The following is a 21,096-nucleotide window of genomic DNA, read 5'->3' on the forward strand; positions in this document are numbered from 1 at the left end:
AAGCTAGTTTTGCAAACAATTTGAAAATATATGGCTTAAAAAAAAATAATAGTCTGAGCTGTTGGCTTGCACTGAAACTGAATCTCTGCCAGTGAGATTCACTTCACCTATAGGTAAACCTGCTGTGTCCCGTGTTAAAAGGGAAAGCAAATAAAACAGGATTTGGACTCTTAATTCTCGGCTGTTCACATGTACAGTGCATAGTGGTTTGCATGAGGGAAATAGTGGCAAGGGACAGAAAGAATTATTGTTTATGCCAGGATCTTCATTCAGCTTTTTGAAGAGGCTTTTCAGGCAGTCATTCAGTAAACAGGGTGTGGCCAGTTACAGATTTTGGAGCTTGTTGGAACAAACAACGCTGACAGCAGCTGACAGCAGCTGACAGAGGAGGTTGAGAAAACCATCCTCCCCACAGTGTTTCAACAAAGCTCAAAATTTGCAATGTTGTCTGCAGAACTGATCATAGCCCGTGCTTGTAAGTCAAGCGGAAGGCGTGAACCAGAGACTTAGTAAGTTCCCCCAAGACAGTAATTGAAGCTGCTTGTGAGATTGTTTGGACAAGACTCAGTGTTAGTGATGGGCACAAACAGCCATTTCTCTGCAGTAGCCTTCCAGGAGTAACAGACTTATAATGTATGTGGGAGAACATCTGTAAAATTTGAATGGTAGAAGAGAGGTACTGGTGAAAGTGAATCTGTGAGGAAGGATCTTGTTGTGCCTGGATAGCTCAGTTGGTAAAGCATTTGCCCATAAAATCAGTGATTTGAGTCGCAGTCCAGCACATAGTTTAAGTCATCCAGGAAGTTTCAAAGAAATTATTCATCGAGGAACTAGGAAATATCCAATAAGAAAATGAAAACTTAATATGTGTAGGTGAGGAAAAAGAGGCAACAGAATTTGACTTTGGACAAATGTGGGGTTTCAAGCCAGGTACCGAGTGAGGTGGTGCAGTGGTTAGACACTGCACTCGCAATCAGGAGGACAACGGTTCAATCCCGCGTCCGGCCATCCTGATTTAGGTTTTCCGTGATTTCCCTAAATCGATCCAGGCAAATATCGGAATGGTTCCTTTGAAAGGGCACGGCCTACTCCCTTCCCAGTCCTCCCCTAATCTGATGAGACCGATGACTTCGCTGTCTGGTCTCCTTCCCCAAAGAAACCAAAATCAAGCCATTTCTTCTTCCATATTATTTACAGCAGCTTTTGGCTGCTTTGTCAGCTGAGGTATTTAATGAGATTTTGTTCCCTTCTGCACTTTCATAAGTAGATCACTATCTATTGTTTTCTAAGGCATGAAAGATAAATAGCTCAGCCATCTTGTCTTTTACATGTGTCCACTGCTCTTCAACACTCCTTATGCTAGGCTAATAGTATTATGTGTTTATCATTTGTGCTTTTATATTTATGTAAACTAATACCAGTTTCTCTGTCTCTCCTCCCTCACTAATCTCTCACGGAAACAAAACTAATTTGTATCAACTACTGTTCTTCTTGATATACAATTGTTGTAAAATTGTAATTGTGTACCTCAGTTAGCAATGAAAAACAGTGCTAGCCTAAGAATGACTTTGCCAATATGACTCACAACGTCTCCTTTACTACTGCCTATGTTCTATAAAATTTATGAATATCTCCTTCTAATAATGAATTTCATTTTTCTAGAACACTGGTTTTAAAGCTTAATCATTGAGTGTAACTAAATCACACTTTATAATTCTTATATGCAGGAGCGGGAAATAGAAGGTGATGTTGAAGGAAGCCTGGAGACTTTTGTTTTGGAACCAGGAACTCAAGGTGTTCACTATAAGTGTAGAATAACAAGGGACAGAAAGGGAATGGATCGTGGCTTATATCCAACATACTTTTTACATCTCGAGCGTGATTATGGTAAAAAGGTAAGCCAGTACAATTTAGAAAATAACAATCGGTTTTAAGTTTCAGCTTATTGACACTACTATGATCTTTAAAGAAATGTTGAGCGACGAAATCAGCTGATTAATTTGAGATTTCCAGTTTAATTTTAAATGTTGTTTATCTGCATTTCTGTATAATGTTTAATTGGAAATAGCTTTTTTTTCATTCTGTAATTACAGAAAAATGTATCTCAAACACACAGACATTGTTCTTGTCTGAAAAGATAGTACAACTACTCCACAAACATGAAAGCATGACACAGGGGTATTTTAAATTCAGGTAAATGAGAAGACTTCTTGCTTCTCTCTCTCTCTCTGTCTCTCTCTTGCCGCGACATTATAGATGAAGTCAATATTGATTGACCATTGCGTACCCAACAGGGGCTACATTTAAGTTACAAAGGGAAACGTTTTCTGTGTGAATAAGTTAACAAAATAATTGAGAAAAGACCCGAAAAAAAAAGAATGTATTCAACAAATTGTACAGTCGAGGGGGACCCAGTCTCTCTCTCTCTCTCTCTCTCTCTCTCTCTCTCTCTCTCTCTCTGTGTGTGTGTGTGTGTGTGTGTGTGTGTGTGTGTGTTGCCATTGTCAAAGCATTCATTCACACTGGGTCTTTTGTGGAAACAAAGCAAAAGCATTTTTTTCAGCAGAAATTTCCAAGATGTTCTGTGCCAGCAAAAAGCACCATACAGAAATTGATTGAAAAATGCTGGTGCACAGTATCAGTTCAAAATGCTCCAGAAACAGACGACCACCTGTCTGCACACCTGAGTTAAAAAGGTAGATGCAGAACATATTGACAAGAAGCCCCTTAAGTCAACCATGAGATTGATTCAGAAGGTTCACGTAAATGAGAGAAGTTGCAGATTTGTTTTAAGGGAACTGATGTTAAAACCATATCAGATAAGTGTTTTGCAAGAACTGGAGGAACCTTACCTGCAGAAGAGAGTGCATTTCTGTTTACAGCTGTTGAAAAATGTTGCCAGTGGTGTCTTGGATGCACAAAGGTTCAATATGAGTGACAAGGTGTGGTTCCACCTGCCTGGGTAAATTCCCAAAACAACCAGTACTGGTCAAGAGAAAATCCGCAAACAATCCACCAGGTGCCCTTGGATGACGAGAAGATTGATGTTTGGTGTGCTATTTCCATCACATGCATTTTTGGGGCCCATCTTCTTTGAGACAACAGTGAACAGTGTTGCGTATTTGGGAATCCTGGAGGAGTTTATTCTAACTTGGCAAAAGAAGAGTGTTAGTTATGTTATGTTGACTTTATGGGCCTGGTTTATGTGCTGCACCCTGTACTAACAATAGCCCAACACTTGGGAATTCCCGTTTGGACAGTATTATAGTTAATTTCTCAAGAGACCTATGGACTGTTATGCTAGCAGATGAATGTTTTGCAGATCATGATCCACTTCTCCCCATATGCCACTACCAACAGTTAGATAATGATTATGTGACTGCAAATAAGAAGCCAAGCATGACATGGGTTAGAGGTCAGAAAGAGGAATATACTAAGTTATTGTTCATGATTATGATTTAGATAAATCAACTGTTGAAACTTTCATTAATAATTTCTTTAAGATATATATTGATTTATGGCATTCTTGTTCATCACTGAAAAGAAATAGTTCCTTGCTGGTATCAGGGAAAAGATGCTGTCACTGTACAAGATTTATAAAAGTAATTGCAAACAAGGCACAGAGCAGTATGACATTTCTTATAGATCCCACCTGGGGAGAGGAAAAAAAAATTATAAAGCTGGACTTAAACTTTCCAAACTAGTTGCATATGAAAACTACGTGGAAGGAGCTCCGAGCAGTGTAAGGTTTCCTAAGATATTATAAAACAAGAACCCACTTCTACCAAACTAAAGACATTCTGCTTGAGCCAGGGAAGTTCAGTAAATACTTTACTACTGTAGTAAATGAATTAAGATCTAAAATTAGTCATTCAAACATATTAGCAACTGATACACTATCTGATCAGTTTCCTATACAGCATGAATTCCATTGGGATCTTGTCACACCCATAGATATAATAAATGCTGTTCCAAAATTTTCTGACTCGAAAATCGAGGACTGCTGCTGACTAACTAACTACAGAATAAAATAGAAAGAAGCTTCCACATGGGAAAAATATATTAAAAACAAAGATTCCAAGACTTACCAAGCGGGAAAGCGCCGGCAGACAGGCACATGAACAAAACACACAAACACACACACAGAGTTACTAGCTTTCGCAACCGATGGTTGCTTCTTCAGGAAGGAGAGGGAAAGACGAAAGGATGTGGGTTTTAAGGGAGAGGGTAAGGAGTCATTCCAATCCCGGGAGCGGAAAGACTTCCCTTAGGGAAAAAAAGGACAGGTGTACACTCGCGCGCGCACACACACACACACACACACACACACACACACACACACACACACACACACACACACACATATATCCATCCGCACATACACAGACACAAGCAGACATATTTAAAGGCAAAATTTGCCTTTAAATATGTCTGCTTGTGTCTGTGTATGTGCGGATGGATAAATGTGTGTGTGTGTGTGTGTGTGTGTGTGTGTGTGTGTGTGTGTGTGCGAGTGTACACCTGTCCTTTATTTCCCTAAGGGAAGTCTATCCGCTCCCGGGATTGGAATGACTCCTTACCCTCTCCCTTAAAACCCACATCCTTTCGTCTTTCCCTCTCCTTCCTGAAGAAGCAACCATCGGTTGCGAAAGCTAGTAACTCTGTGTGTGTGTTTGTGTGTTTTGTTCATGTACCTGTCTGCCGGCGCTTTCCCGCTTGGTAAGTCTTGGAATCTTTGTTTTTAACTACAGAATAAAATGGATAATACACACTATTTGCAAACCATTTGATTTTATTATGAATAAATACCTAGATTTGGGAGTTTTTCCTGACCAGCTCAAAATTTCAAAAAGTTATACCTGTATACAAATAGGGGGGAAACATCTCCCTAGAACTACAGGCTAGAGTTTATTGTTATAATCTTTACCAAACTATTTGAAGCTGTTTTTCACATACAACTTGGTAACTACTATGAGAAACATAAACTACTTTGGGTCTGACCTCAGCAGCCAGACACTATGGTCATGTGTGTGTGAGTTGCGTTTGCAGGAGTGTGTGTTTGTATGATGTCTATTTCCAGTGGAGGCCTTGTTGGCCAAAAGCTCACTTTCTGACAGTCTTTTTGTTGTGCCTGTCTGTGACTCTGCATTTCTGCTACATGGTGAGTAGCAACTATCATTTTTGTAATATTGTTACAACCTTCTTTGTAGTAGACAGCATGGTTTCTGAGAAGGAAAAAGTGCTACTTCTGCAGTCGTTGAAGTTATTAAACAGCCGTTAACTGCATTTAAAAATAAGAATACGGTCTCGCTTGAACTATGCGATTTGAGTAAGGATTTTGACTGTAACCCCTCTGACATCTTATTAGCCAAACTACAGTATTATGGAATAAATAACATAGCACTAGAAACAATTAATTCTTATCTAAATAACAGGACACAGTTTGTGCCAATTCAAAACAGGAATTCTTCTTTGAAGAAAATCACATCTGGTGTGCCCCAGGGCTCGGTCCTTGGATTATTCCTGTTCATTGTTGTAATTAACAATTTGCCATATTATGTTGGGCTTCAGTCAGTTATCTGCTATGCAGGCAACACAACTTTCTCAAGGTCAAGGGTGTCCTGTCTCGCATGGAAATTACCTGATCTGTTGAGAAGTGAATATCTTAAGAATAGTTTACTTTGGACTTTTCCAGTCTCTCATACCTTAGGGGCTGTTGTTATTGGATCAGTCCAGTCAGGTCAGTGATGCATTACTGATTCAGGAAAGGGTGCTATGAATAATGTGCAAGTTTGGTGAGAGACTACACTCTCACCCTTTACTCATTAAGATCAAAATAATGACAGTGATAAATCTTTATATCCATGTATCATTGATATATGTGAAAAACGACCTAGCAGAGTTCGGTGCCAGAGAGAACATAAAATGTTGTTCATCAGAAACAAGAAGCATAGGCTGACAAAAACTGGCAACTCTCACAAAGTGAACTGTTTAAAATATTTTAATAAATTGCCACATTCTGCAATTGGTACACATTTCACTAATTTTGAAAAGAAGTTGTGTAAATGGTTAATTCACAATCCAGTCTACGATTAAAGAGAATTCTTGTATATGAGGAGCGTAGAATTTGAGTTTTAGGATTATTATTAAAATTCTGTACAAAAGGTTAATATAGGATAAATTATTTGCACATGCAACATGAACAGTACTTAATAAAGTGATTGCTATTTGTCTTTAAAAGCAGAGTTTTTGAACAAATATCTATAACTAGTGACAAAAGAGTAGTAGTGAATGACAAAAATATGGGTTAATATGGGGAACAGTGTGAAGGAGAAAGTTTGGAATATGAAAATGTGCATATTTTTTGGAAATGGACTGCTAGTCTGACCCCCAGAGCAGATGAGAGGAAATGCAGATCCCAACAAAGTATCCCACTGAAGATGCCTTAGAGTAAAAAAGGGGAAAACACACCTGGGAGAAATAAATTACAGTGCACCAAGAAAAGGCAGTTTTTATTTACAAAACAAAAAAATGGTTGACTGTACCTTACGAAGTACTAAACATGGTTCTAATGGAGATGGTATGCCTGCTCCATCCTTCCAGTTTTTGAACTCACTCACCCAACCACTTATCAGTAGCCTACAGCTTGGCATGGACTCCAATCACTTTACCATTTGCTGTTTTTCTCATTAACATGTCAATTTTAGAAATTAAAGAGGTTATACGTGATAGTAAAAATCTTAGAATGTTCTGAGTATTGAAATGCCGACCTTCGAATTTGTAATCTGACACTAAGCCACTCAGCCACCTAGTAATATCCATTTTATCCAAAATAATCTTCTTCTTCTTCAACTCCATCTTGTACAATTTCCAGCCACTGGACAGGTCTCCATAGAAAACAGGCTTCATCATCATTGTCTGTCTTTCCACTACCTCTCCAGTCTTCTCCTTTGTTTTGCACCCAGTCCTTCACTCCTTCTGTCCATCTGTCTGTTAGTATTTTTCCCTTCCCTTTCTTCTCGTATATCTTTCTGGGTATCCTTTTCTCCTCCATTCTCTTAACATGTCCCTCCCATTTAAGCCTTGGTTCCTACATTCTATCCTCTAATGGTTCCTCCTTCATTAATTCCCTGGTCCTCTCATTCCTTATAACCTGTCCATCTTTCTCACTCCAATATTATGTCTCAAGAATTTCGTCTCACTAACTTGTCTTTGCTTCTCTCTCTCTCTCTCTCTCTCTCTCTCTCTCTCTCTCTCTCTCTCTCTCTGTCTCTCTTTCATTGCCCAGATCTTTAAGGCATTCATCAGCTTTGGAGCATACTATACCTGATATATAACCCTTTCACTTTTCTGAAGGACATCCTTGCAGGCTTCTAATGCCCTTCCAGTATGTTACTGCTGTCTGTCCTGCTCATTTATTTCTCTGTCATTTCTTCTATTCTCCTGTATTAAGTTTCCCAGGTACTTCAAACTCTCCACCTCCCTCTGTTGATCCCCACCATTGTTATTCCAGTCGTGACTCTCCTCCTTGGTTGTGATCATAGTTTCACGTTTACCCATGCTAAATTTCATCCCATAACCTTGTACTATTCATTGCCCTACATGCAGCTGTTTCTATACTTGTTTGTCCTTGTTTCCACAGATCATCAAATTGTCTGCAGATATCATTGCTTTCATCTTTTCTTCACCAGTTACTTGGCCACTCTGGTCATCAGCTCATCCACCACAACAGTGAAAAGCAGTGGGAAAGTGTACTTCCTTGCCTCAAGCCATTCTTCTGTTTCAGCCGGTCTGATCCCCCTCTTCCCATTTTCACACACTCGCACTTCTGGTTTACTTCTCTTATACTGCATGTAATCTGCTTTTGCATTCCTCTGAAATTTCACAGGTCCAGTTACATGGACTTGATGCCATAAGTAGGCTACTTGTGGCAGTTCACCGACACAGCATTATGTCACAGCATCCATGCCCATCTGCCAGTTATAGTCCCAGCTTGCACTGTAACCAGAGGCCCATTGATAGGGAGCCATATGTGGCTTTGACAGCCACAACACCACAGCATACCCACTTTGTGAGTATAAGCACAGGCTATCCAGTCAAGCAGGTCATTGAAGCATTGGTGAAACATCGAGACCACTACCATTGTTGTATCGGCTTCTGCCGTGAGATCACTCGACTGCCTCCCATCAAACTGCCACCAGCCAGATGCAGATCCGGTATTTGTTCCCAGGAGCCACTATCGCCTTGCACCAGACTGTCACCAGAAAACCTCACCTGCGGCCGAACCTGACCTTCATGCCACTGGCTGTGTTTGCACCAGCTGCTAACCAGCGTGTCACATACTCCTCCAGCAGTGCGAAAATACGTCAGCCACATCAGCATCGGCAGTGCCACTGGGGAAAGCTCTCCTAGGTTATCTTGCTCTGCACTCAGACTGCACAGAGGCAAGTGGCTACTTCTGACTTAGCATCACAGCTTCTCAGTGCCATAGAACCAGGGTAGCAAGGATTGACTGCAGGCTGTGCCGCCAGACAAGGTCACTTTCCTGCAGCTTTTTGGAACAGTAAAGAGTTTTCAAGCACAATGTCTGTATTGCTGCAACCACCTTACTCCTCACTTCAGCCTCCTGGAACACTTGCCAACCCACCAAATCCAGAACACCATCCTGACACAGAGAAGAACGGCTCCTACACCTCTTCAGAGCAGTCTTTGTACCCCAGTTCATTATACCTCTATTCTCCAAAGACTTCGACACCTTGTTTTAAAATCCATTAACACATACTTTTTAAGTGTTCAGGAAGGCCGTGAGTAGGTCTGTCCTACTTTAGTGTGTTCCTGTAGCTGTCTTACAGTGGAAAACTAGATCTGCTGTGGACCTTCCTACTCTGAACTCATGTCATCCTTCTCTCATAATCATTCCTTCAATTTTTATCTGAATTTGTGTTTCCCAAACTTTCTCAAAGATCTTTGCACAATGTCTCGTTAGTGTGGTTCCCCAATGGTTTTTCTATTACATTTCTTGAAGGACAGGACTGTTATTCCCTGGGGTCCTCTTCTCTTTTCACGCAGTTTTCATAAGTTAATAGAATCATTGAACCCCCCCCCCCCCCCCCCCACACACACACACACAAAATTAAAAAAATAATCTCCTGCTGCTGTCACCATCTTTACATTCAGTTCATCCCAACCTGGTTTCTTCCCCCTGGCATCTTTTCCACGAATATTGCACTTCCCTCCATGATAACGTATTTTCTGTTTTGCAGTTTCTCTTCATCTCCACAGTTTCTCCCTCTTTCCGAGGCCTTAATTTGGGTTCAAGATTTCCAGTCATAGTCAACCATATATTCCACCTCTAATTTTAACCATCCCATATAGGATCTTTTTTGAACCTTCACTATCCTCCCTCATTCTAGCATACTGTTCCATCCACCTTCTTCTCTTCTGTCATGATTCTTTCTACATCTTTCTTTCTTGTCTAGTACTCTTGTCTTTACTGTTCTGTTTTGGAACCATATCCTAAAGGCTGTGTCCTTCTTCTGCACTGTATATTTCTTTCTTCATTCCACTGTGGTGGTTTCTCCCCTCTCTTTTTGTTGCTTAAGTCCTCCTACATACTACTTTTGCCTTATCCACAAATGTAGTCTTAAATCTTCCCCTATGCCTCTTGCACAATTTGTAGTGCATCCATTGTGGGAGAGTTTCGTGCCCTTCTCTCTTCTTCTTCTTCTTCCAGCTTTCATACCCTTATATGCCTGTCTTGGCCCTCTCTTATCTTTAGCCCCTTTCAGGTTCATTATTAGCAATTGGTGGTCACTATCTGAGGCCTCTGATGGTATTACCTTGATATTTATGATGTCCCTATTTATTCTTCTGTCATGGAGGATATAGTAAACTACCGACTTTCAACTCAAGTCATTACTGTGTCAGGCAAACCTGAGAATTCCTTGTCCTTGAACCAGTAGTTCCTGACCAGCAAACCAATCTCTTTAATCTTTATCATTTCGACTGCCCCAATCCTCTGGTCATAGCACACTTTCATACCCTCGTCTTTCTCTTCCAACATGTCCATTTTCCACTGCATCGTCACTCCCAATCCAGTACAATCAACAGTCTTTTTCTTTTCTCACTTCTCTCCTTTGTACCTTGTTTCTGCCAACCCAACAAATACAATTTTGATCTTTCCTTGGTATCCACCATTTACTCCACAGCCCCAGTCAGTGTTCGAATACTGGATATTCCCTATCATAATTCAGATTTCTGCCAGGTCGTCATTTGTTGTAACTGTTCTTTTTGAGACTTATTCCAATGTAGTAAGCAGGGGGTTATCCACTACCGTCTTGTTGGTTGTATCGTAGCTTCATGAGAGTGTTGGTGGCCATCACTTTTTGGGGTTCCTGCAGGATTTTCACATCTACGCACGCAGGGGGCACGTAGTCCCCAGTGTTCTTCTCCACTACTTCATGCCGTCTCCCGTGATGTGGACGAGGCATTTGGCTTTTGAGAGACAGTTAGGGCAAATTACATTCTCAGCTTTATCTTTTATTATTATTGTTATTATTATTCTGAGAAGGGAAGTTGCTACATACCACATAGTGGAGATGCTGAGTCGCAAATAGGCACAACAAAAAGACTGTCACAAATAAAGCTTTCGTCAAAAATAGCCAACAGACACACACATACTCTCACACAAACACAACTAACTCTCTCTCTCTCTCTCTCTCTCTCTCTCTCTCTCTCTCACACACACACACACACGCACACACTATTATTTATTTTATTTGTTGTTGTTTTAACTTCATTGTTCCCAGTGTTTCACAGCTTACTTACTGTAATTGCTATTATGATCCTCGTTTTACTTATCTCATGTAAATTTAAATGTAACACATACTTTTATCTTTAGTATTGCGAGACAAATGATATTGCAGAAATACTTGAAATGCAAAGATTTGAATGTATGGAGCCATAATATTTTTATCTACTACCAAATATTACAGGTGTTTTTGCTAGCTGGCAGAAAACGTAAGAAGAGCACAACAAGTAACTACCTCATATCTACAGATCCAACTGATTTATCAAGAACTGGAGAGTCCTATGTTGGGAAGTTAAGATCCAACCTGCTAGGAACTCATTTCACAGTTTATGACAATGGCTATTCTCCCAAAAAAGCTGAGTCAAAAGAGGATTGGAAACGTTCACCTCGACAGGAATTGGCTGCTGTAGTCTATGTGAGTTTAATTTAAAAATCTTAACTGAATTCATTTTTGTACTTGGGTTATCAGTTTGCATTGCTTTGGAAGAAGAGAGGAAGGCTTTAATTATGTATCTACTTCTCTCCTGCTTATTTCATTTATTTTGAGTTACTGATGAGTGCGTAGAGTGCCCTATAGTCTTTTTGCATTTGGGAGAAAGGCAACCCAACACAGCATCCAGATTTAGGTTTTCATGATATTCATAAATCACTTACGGCAAATGCCTGGATGGTTCCTTAGAAAAGAACATGTAGAGTTCGTTCTTCATTCTTCCTACAATCTGAGCTTGAGCTCCATCTGTTATGATCTTGTCACCAATACGGTGTTAAATCTGTGTCTTCCTTCCTTCCTATCTTTGAATGTTGTTTTCTTACATTCTTCCCATTTATCCTTACGTTCCCTTTCTCCAACTTTACCATGAATTTTACACTGAAGAGCCAAAAAATCGTCACTGTGCATCAAGAGATTGAATTCCACTTGATGGCATTGCAGGCATGTGACACTAAGGAAAGTACACCAATGTCCAAAAATAAAGCAACACACAGAAGATTGGGTTTATTTTTCCACAAAACGTCATAAATGGGTGGCAGTTAAGTAGAAACAATGTAGAGAGTACAGAACATAAACAACTGCAACATGCATAATAGTTGACAAAAATATTCTTCACTTTTTCCTACTTAATGGATTTGCACACACTTTCCGACAGCTGATTAATTTGCTCAGTATGGGGTGTGACCACCTCTGGCAGCAGTACAGGACATGCTGTGAATGATGTCATCAATCTCATGTTGAGGCAATAACACCCATTCTTCCTGCAGAGCTGCTTGCAAGTCTTGGAGAATGGTTGTTGTATGCTGACATAATGCAACCCGCCTCCCTAGTGCACCCCAGACATGCTCTATGGTATTGAAATCGGGAGTACAAGCAGGCCACACCATGAGTGCAATATCTTCTGTTTCCAAGAAAACATCAACGATCTGTGCTGTATTGGATAGAGCATTATCATCATCACTAGGAAGTCTGGGTCCACAGCACCTCCCAACAATCGCACATGAGATACCAAAATCTCGTCGCTATACCTGACAGCAGTTAAACCTTGCCAATTCTCCTAAACAGTTTCATGAAAATATGTTCGAGTGATCAACATAATCCCTGGCCACACCATTAGAGATCCTCCTCGAGTCCCAAAATCATGTCCCACATTCCCTCCAGATGCGAATCCATCGAGAATCACTCCCCAGAACTAACCAGGACTCAGCTGTGAAAAGGACATTGGCTCACTGTTGGACCATCCTGATGGCATGTTGATGACTCCACTCAAGTTGTTCCCTTATGTGAAGCTGTGTCAGTGATACACATACAGCAGGTCTCTTGACAATAAAGGCCACTCTTCCAAAGCTTTCCGTATGACGTTTGCCCCATTACAACATGTGCAGTGGATGCTGCAAGGTCAGAGACCAGTTTCATGCAGTACTGAGGCGGTACCTTTGTGCCCTTACAGCCAAATAATTGTCCTCTCTTTCTGATGTCACATGTGGTCGGCCCTGTCCTGGCCTTCAGGACACAGTTTTGATCTCTATAAACTGTCGCCACATCTGAGCACAACAGCATGATTACATTACCGTATTTACTCGAATCCAAGCCTGCGGCTTAGAATCGAGTGCAAAGTAAGCGGAAGTTCTGAAAAATGTTGGTAGGTGCCGCCACAACTAACTTCTGCCGCCGAATATATGTAGTGCTACACAGGCATTCTTTGCATTTACAAAGATAAATACTCGCGCAAAAACCTCTGCGTAAGTAAATAGACTAAAAAAAAATGTGGAAGACAGCTTTTTTCTCTGCCCCGAATTTTGACCACTGCATTTTTATACATTATCCAGCGAAGTAAATACAAATTCCGTATTGTTCATCTTCGAATGTAGCAGCATTTCAATGTACTACGAAAATCTGACTGGCAAGACTGTTTGGAATGTTTGTCAATATGGCCAACTCTACGTTCTGAATTTTGCCCCAGCTGTGAGAAGAGATGGTTGCTAATAGGAACTTTTATGAATTGTGAATCACATGCAGTATTCTCTTCAACATAAGAATAATACGAATATAAACGTTTTGCCATGTATTCTTTCATGTTTGTTGCTATCTCATTTCAATCCTGTCTGCCTAATAAACTACGAAACTAGAGTGAGACAACAGCAAACGCGGAAGAATATACATATCATGTCATGTTTATATTCATATTATTCTTATGCCTAATAGTGATACAGTCAGAAATGAAGCACGGCAGTTGACTAGATTTTTAAATCCAAGATTACTCTAATTTCTGTGCAGAATGTAATGTACTAAAGAGGCGTCTGCAAAGATTTTCAAACGGAGAAAATTTTTCGCTAAACTCTAGTTCAGAACATGTTCTATATGTTCTATCATACGCAGTCTATTATTTGGTTCTTGTTGATCATTATCAAAGAAAGCAGCAGTGTAAGTAACAACAAATAACAGGCTTTTGCCATTGTTTAGCTAATGGGATGATTCCTCTATTTTTTTTTTAAATTGTAAGCAGCGGTAGCGTGCTCAAAAGCAAGCCCTGGCGTGAGCTGCAACAGGCCGTCAACACGCACTATCAGAATGCGACAAACAATGCATGACACAGTACAGTAATGCATTTTCACCTTAGAGTGACGTAAACACCTATAACAAAGAGAATGGAACTTATCGGATCAAAGAAAAATAAGCAATCAATTCAAACTACATGAAGCACGTGAAAAAGGAAGGGTACCCGTATAAAATGTTTTATATTATTGTACTCACATATAAAAAATATGTATCTAGTGGATTGTGTGCACAATCATGCATTAACAAACAGATCTTTGTTTCTTTATGTCCTCCTAGAAAACTTACAGAACATCTTGGGAGTTATGCTTCGAAAGCCTTCCTCTTTTGTGTAGTCTGTCATTAGTCTTACATCAGTATTGAAATGCATGAGATTTGGCTATTTCCCATAATGAGTTGTCAGGCTTGGTAAGGCCCAGGCTACATGGTGGCCATTTCAGTGGGTCTATATGTGCTGAACCACACCCAACCCAGCGACTTTGAAATTCTTCATCAAGGAACTCATGCAGCTGAATAAAAAAAGTGTGCTAAAGTTTCACCCTGCTGTAACAACGCATGATCCACGACTTTCTTGTCTTCGAGTGTAGGTATTAAACCTTGAGCAAGTGTACCATTTTTTGTAACACGAATGCATATGTGACATACTTTGTATGCATGTAAATAATAGCTGTCTTTATGTTATCAAGATAAACATTTAGAGTAAAAATCACTGTTTAATCTTATATAACTAAACTACAATAAAATACACTTACGTAGTACGAGGAAAACACTGTTTAATTTAACAATAATGAAATCAACTTTCATAACATCACTCTGTTGACACAAACATTTGATACCCCACTGTAATGACCCACACAAAGCATTAAATAGTGCAGTTGCATCAGATCGTAGCCATCCACTTATTCAGCTGTTAATTGTCTCATAGATAATTAGGGGGAGTGTGTTGCTAGCCCATAATCTGGATCATTTCCTTGAATGCAACGTAAATTTTTTCTCACCTAGCTCGCTTTTTATTTTATACTACTGGTGCTCACTTGGACGTATGACAAGACAATTTATTACTGTGTTAGCTGAAGCAACAAGGAAAGAATACATATGGTGTCTTAACTGTGAAGCAACAATGGAACAGGGCAAAACAATTTTATTTGTGGCTGGCATACTTTACACACAGACACACCTGCTTGGGAGTCAACCATTTCTGCAAAATGTCCACATAATTCACAATCCACTCAAAAAAATATTGTCTGAACTGGTACCATGATGACATCTCTTCCAATATGCTAACATGACTGAATTTTGCTCCTACACCACGCACTGTTCCTATCGTGGATTTTATTAGTGGAGTGGAACAGGCTGTTCGACATCTTTCACAGGACGACGCCGATGAGGTAAGACTTACCAGCAGTCGCATTTTAGCCTCAGCCAAGCCTCCCAAATCTAATATTAGTAGAGAAGAAAGAGAGGGTCTCCGTGCGTTACAGAGGGATGAAGATCTTGTTGTTCTGCCAGCAGATAAGGGTAAGGCCACAGTGGTTCTTGATGCTAAAGATTATCATAGCAAAATAGCATCTTTATTGGAGGATAGCACTTATAAATGTTTGAAACGGGACCCAACTCTATCATTTAGCAGAAAAACAACGGAGCTCTGGAAAAATTCTGGTCGTCCAGAAGATGTCATAAAAAATCTTAAAGTTCGAGCCCCTAGGCCTCCAAGGCTTTACGCATTACCTAAGATCCATAAAGATAATGTCCCTTTAAGACCCATAATTAGTGCCATTGGATCTTCTACATACAGGCTAGCGAAATTCTTGGCTAATTTAATGACTCCCATAGTTGGCCATTGTGAACACCACATCAAAAACTCTCAAACGTTTATTGAGAAAATCAAACAGATTAGAGTTGGTCCAAATGATATTTTAGTTGGCCTAGATGTGGTCTCGTTTTTTACCAAGGTTCCTATTGAGGACACATTGCAATTTCTGACAGAACACTTTCCTCCGGAAACTGTACAGTTGTTTCGACATGTCATGACGACCACCTACTTTCTGTATGGCGGGAAATTTTATGAAATGAGGGATGGAATGGCCATGGGTTCTCCGTTATCCCCTGTATTGGCTAACTATTTCATGGAACAATTTGAGGAACGTGCACTAAATTCGGCTCCACTCCGTCCATCTATTTTTTATCGTTATGTGGATGATACATTTTTGGTTTGACCACATGGCGCAGGAGCCCTCGAGAATTTTCTGGAACATATGAATAGTGTGCACCCGAATATTCAGTTCACTGCCGAGATAGAGAGAGAGGGAAACCTGCCATTTCTAGATGTACTGGTGCAAAGAAAAGCACATGGGCAGCTTGGCCACTCTGTGCACCGCAAACCAACGCACACAGATCTATATCTCGACGCTAAGAGTTTCCATCATCCAGCTCAGAAGAAAGCCGTTCTAACTACATTGATATATAGAGCAAGAACTGTGTCTGACAAAGACCATTTAAATTCTGAAATTAATCACCTTAAATACGTGTTTCGTAGGAACGGCTGTGGTTCACGGGATGTAAAGTCAGCGTTCTGCAAGAGAAAGAAACGTGAAAATAATGATTATTTGCATGATGAACAACCTAGCATGTTTCTTCCTTTCTTCGGTTCTATTTCCAGTAAAATAGGCAGGATCCTTCGTAGACGAGGTTTAAGACCGATCTTTCGACCTCCAAAGAAAATCAAGGGGATGTTGCGTCCTGTGAAGGACGGGTCTCAGGATTCCTGGTATTTATAAAATTCCTTGTGAAAGCGGAAGTAGTTACATCAGTCAGTCAGTCCGGACCATTTCCGATCGCTGTACAGAACATCAACGTCACATTAAAAATAGGGAGCTGGAAAAATCGGCAATTGCGGAGCATAGCTTCACTAGGAAACATAAACTTTTGTTTGGTGAAACAAAAGTTCTGTCTCAGGCCTCCACATACCGGGCTCAGTAATTAAAGAGGCGATAGAAATTAGAATGTGAGATAACAATTTTAATCGTGACAATGGTTACAATCTTAGTGGTGCATGGAAGCGAGCGCTCAATATGGAGAAGTGTCAGAGAGATTCGCCGCGGGTCTTCGATACTCCGGGAGCGATGGCGCCACCAGTGCAGGTGTCGACAACATGTGCGACACTGTGACGTATTCGCCGTCTAATCAGGAGCCGTCCAATCACAAGCCGTCCTGGGGCTACATAAGGTCCACCACAGCTGCTGTTTAGCCAGTCAGTTTCCTGACGATGACGATGGTGGTGAATATCGTCGAAAGCTCGAGGTTTTACCAAGATTTGACGCGGCAAGAAGTCCGAGAATATTTTATTCAACAGTGCGTCGTGAAAGACTTCGTTCTCATATCTAATAGAACATGTTTACTGTGGACCCGTTCAGTCACTACCTGAACTGAATCCCAGTACATATGAACATGTTGCTCGGATTCCCCTGTAACTGCTACGAGCAACTACTGATCACATTGTCTTACGGGATACAGCATGTGGTCGACATCTCCAGTGCTCATATTGAACAAATTGTGTAGGAGGCAGTTAACAATAAAATCAACTTACAGCCTTCTCAGTTGATTGACCTTGTCTGTCCACATCCTCTTACTATTCCATGATGTATGGAAGCATTTGTATACTTCTTCCTTGCATTCACAGCAATAGATATGCACCTGATGACTAAAATTGGAATTGATTTGTTTTCCAGTGTAAATGGGTTCCACATTAATACATTATATCATCTACCAAGTTTCGCTGCCCTATGATAATTACAGCCCACACTGGATCTCTGTGAGTAGCTGAACTTCAATTACAACCACCTCGTATTAACAGTCACGGCAGTTATTCTTGGAATAATAAACAGTTTATTTACTTTTTTCCATCTGTCTTATCTTCATTTGAGGCCCCCTTATATTAAGAAAGTTACTGTTGTTTGGAAGAAAGGGAATTTTGCTAAATGTGCAATTAATAAATTTTATGTTCCACTCCAACTTACATTTCATTTTTTAGATTAACATTGATATGTATGTCAAAAATTATCTGCCCAGAGATTAGCACATGCTTTCGTAATTCAAATCCACCTTGTTGTGCCAGACAGCCGGGATAGGTTTTTTAGGCAGTTTGTCATATTTGGCTAGGTGAATACCACAGTTACACGATTCACAAACAAGATGCAGGATAAAGGTTAGGAAGAAATGGTGGTGGCGGTGGTGGTGGTAGAAGTAGTAGTAATATGTAAATGTTATAGATAACTGAGGCTATTGCAGCTACACTTTTTCATGTTCTTGTATTGGCACAGATATGTTATGGTAGTCCACCTTCATCAATATGTTACAGTGTCCTCTACGGTATCTTTGCTGCAATTATTCAGCAAAATCTTTTTCATCATATAACTCCATAGATTCCTGTATTGTTGTATTTTAGTGAGTGATCATTTGTAGGAGTGGGCATCATACCCTGACACTTCTAGAACCAATATTATTAAGCTTTGGGTGCTTGTACTACTGGCCAGTAAATGAGACAGTGAAGAGGAAACTATATTGACATTGCAATAATCTGATACTGTGTGTTTCTGATTCACAGCAGTTTCACCATTTACTGATTCACAGCAGTTTCACCATTTACTGATGTTACTTCATATGGATACTAATCTTGTCCTGTTCATAAATCCATTTTCAAATGGTCATTTTGTTTTTATATAACAGTATTCATAATATTCTTATTTGTGGTGTTAATGTCAAAGTCTAATATCTGGCTCCACTTCAATTATCTTATCACTGGAGAAACACTTCCTGTGCAATGATTCATTTAGTCACTGAAAAATGCAGGATGGAACAACAATACTATGAAATAGAGTAGATTGTTAATCACTCCAAAGAGGTGGTGTTGGGTTGCAGACAGGCACCTGTAAAATTACATTTAAGTATGCCTGTTTCCTGCTTAATACCATTCCTATTTTGTGCAATCCATTCTACTTTATATTGTTAAAGAAAAAGAAGTCATTGATCACTGTGTCTGAGTGTTAGAGCAGGTGGTGTTAAATTTCTTACAGGGTTGAAAAATATTTTGTTGAAGCAAGAGAGAAGTGCAATCAAAAGGATAACTCAAACACTTTTTGTGATTATTCTCAACATTTTGTACTTGAACAGTATCATTTTTAGATTTTCCATCTGATTAAGGTAATTCTATACTGCAGTGGTAGGTACATATTTTTCATAGTCTGGGTACAGAAACAATGGAACAGCTATATTTCTCATTGACGAGTATATCATTCCCTTTGATAGCAAAGAGATTGAAATTTTACATTTTGTTTTATTATTATTATTATTATTATTATTATTATTATGGTTAAATCCCCAATGTATTTCCAGGCCACTGAAAAAATTGTTTTTGTTACACAAGCAATATAGGTTTTTGTTATGCTTTTTTGGCAGTTTGACAGTGTGAATATGTGTTATCAAGTGTGTAGGAACTATAAAGAAAGTAAGGCTACAGGTGTTCTTATGAACAGTTCATTTTCCACAGACAGTTATGCCAGTAATGGTGTTTATTGCTTTTCAATGTAGTTTGATACTGGTTGACACATTTGTTGCACCGGCATCACATTTTGCATAAGGAAATTCTGTCTCATTATCCATACACTGTCTACATTCTGAATGTCCATATTCAGCGGAGGTGTCCAGCTAAATGCTTGTTCAATTATCTGTGGAGATGTAGTTGAAAATCACTGGGTGGTCTGGGCAGTAATGTGCTTCCTCAGTACACCCAAAACAGAACCATCCTCCCTTCAAGTCTGACCTAGCAACTAGCAACTTCCATCATTTAAAATCATTATTACCAGCCCATACTACAGTACATCAGAAAAATTGGTTGTGGGATAAAATCAGCCAATAAGAGCTCGTTATGCCTTATTCAAATCGGCAATTTATTAACTGTGTGAATACCACTTGTATATTACTCCACCTTTCTCATTTGAGATAATTTACATGTTTTCTGAATTGCATTCATTTCTTTTTACTCTTTATTAGGATACAAATGTTCTTGGCTTCAAAGGTCCAAGGAAAATGACAGTTATTTTGCCAGGGATGACTCAGGAGCACAAGAGGGTACAAATCTGCCCTCAAGATGAACATGAAGGTTTGCTGGGTAAGATAATTTTTATACGTTCTTGTACAGCTTGAATCTGAGGAAAGATCAAAATAACTCATAACTCAATACTGGTCTTTGAATTTAGAGTGCTGGCGAAATAAAAATATGGATAATCTCATAGAGCTTCATAATAAAACACCAGTATGGAATGATGACACACAGTCATATGTGCTGAATTTCCATGGGAGAGTCACTCAGGCATCAGTAAAAAATTTCCAGATTGTTCATGACAGTGATGGTATGTATATTATATAACAATACATTTTCCCTGCTTGTCTTGTTCGTATTTTTTAAAGAAATGTTTTAAGTTGATTTGAAATAAAATTTTGTTTTTACATATAGTTGCAGATTTTGAAATATATTTTCTGTTTAGAAGTAAGTATTTGGCTTTTCAGCTTGTAATTTTACCCTTCCACAAATCACTAGTAAATTTTCAGTCTCTTTGTTGGTTTCAAAAGCTTCGAGAGATGTAAGATACACAAAAAAATATACTTATCTTCATTTTCTTGTTGTTGGCTGCAGTACATGTAGGTGAAGATTCTTTAGGCTGCAATTTTGACTTTGTGGGTTCCAGTTGACATAATAATTGATGAAGTACTTTCTGTTTCTATGACTTTCTTATTTTATCTCATTCTTCTATATCACACTGACTTGACTATCTCCATTTTCATAAAACCAAAAATTATATTATTATTGTCAAAATTAAAGACACATCCATTTCCATCAGAGGCATGCCCACTACTCCCAACATTCTGCGGTACTCACAATGTTCCAAAGAGTTTACAGATCAAAAGAGTTTACAAACTTTCTTGACAAAAGAAGAATTTTCACCAAATTATATCACAATTTTATAAATGAGTCCAGAAATAAATTTGATAAATATCATCAGATTGTGCAATTAATAATAGGAATTTTAAGTAGGCCAAATATTTCATAATTTCAAATATTTCTAAAAGAAAAGTAATTTTAACTGTACAAATAGAGCTAGAACATTGATTAAAACAGATTAATTGCATTTTATACATCTTAGTCTGAAATATAATACATCGTACACAAAATTATATGAAATTC

At 39.2% G+C, this 21,096-nt stretch overlaps 1 protein-coding gene across 1 annotated transcript in view; it reads left to right on the forward strand.

Moving 5' to 3' along the window:
• LOC126281252 (protein king tubby) overlaps positions 1–21,096 on the forward strand; it is a 47,054-nt gene that overhangs the window by 18,629 nt on the left and 7,329 nt on the right. Inside the window, exons 5-8 of the mRNA XM_049980044.1 lie at positions 1,728–1,895; positions 10,995–11,225; positions 19,905–20,022; positions 20,111–20,263. Of these exons, the coding sequence (XP_049836001.1) occupies positions 1,728–1,895; positions 10,995–11,225; positions 19,905–20,022; positions 20,111–20,263 (670 nt within the window). The remainder of the gene's footprint in view (positions 1–1,727; positions 1,896–10,994; positions 11,226–19,904; positions 20,023–20,110; positions 20,264–21,096) is intronic.

The sequence above is a fragment of the Schistocerca gregaria genome, chromosome 7 (genome assembly GCF_023897955.1).
Source record: "Schistocerca gregaria isolate iqSchGreg1 chromosome 7, iqSchGreg1.2, whole genome shotgun sequence".
Classification (NCBI taxonomy): Eukaryota; Metazoa; Arthropoda; class Insecta; order Orthoptera; family Acrididae; genus Schistocerca; species Schistocerca gregaria.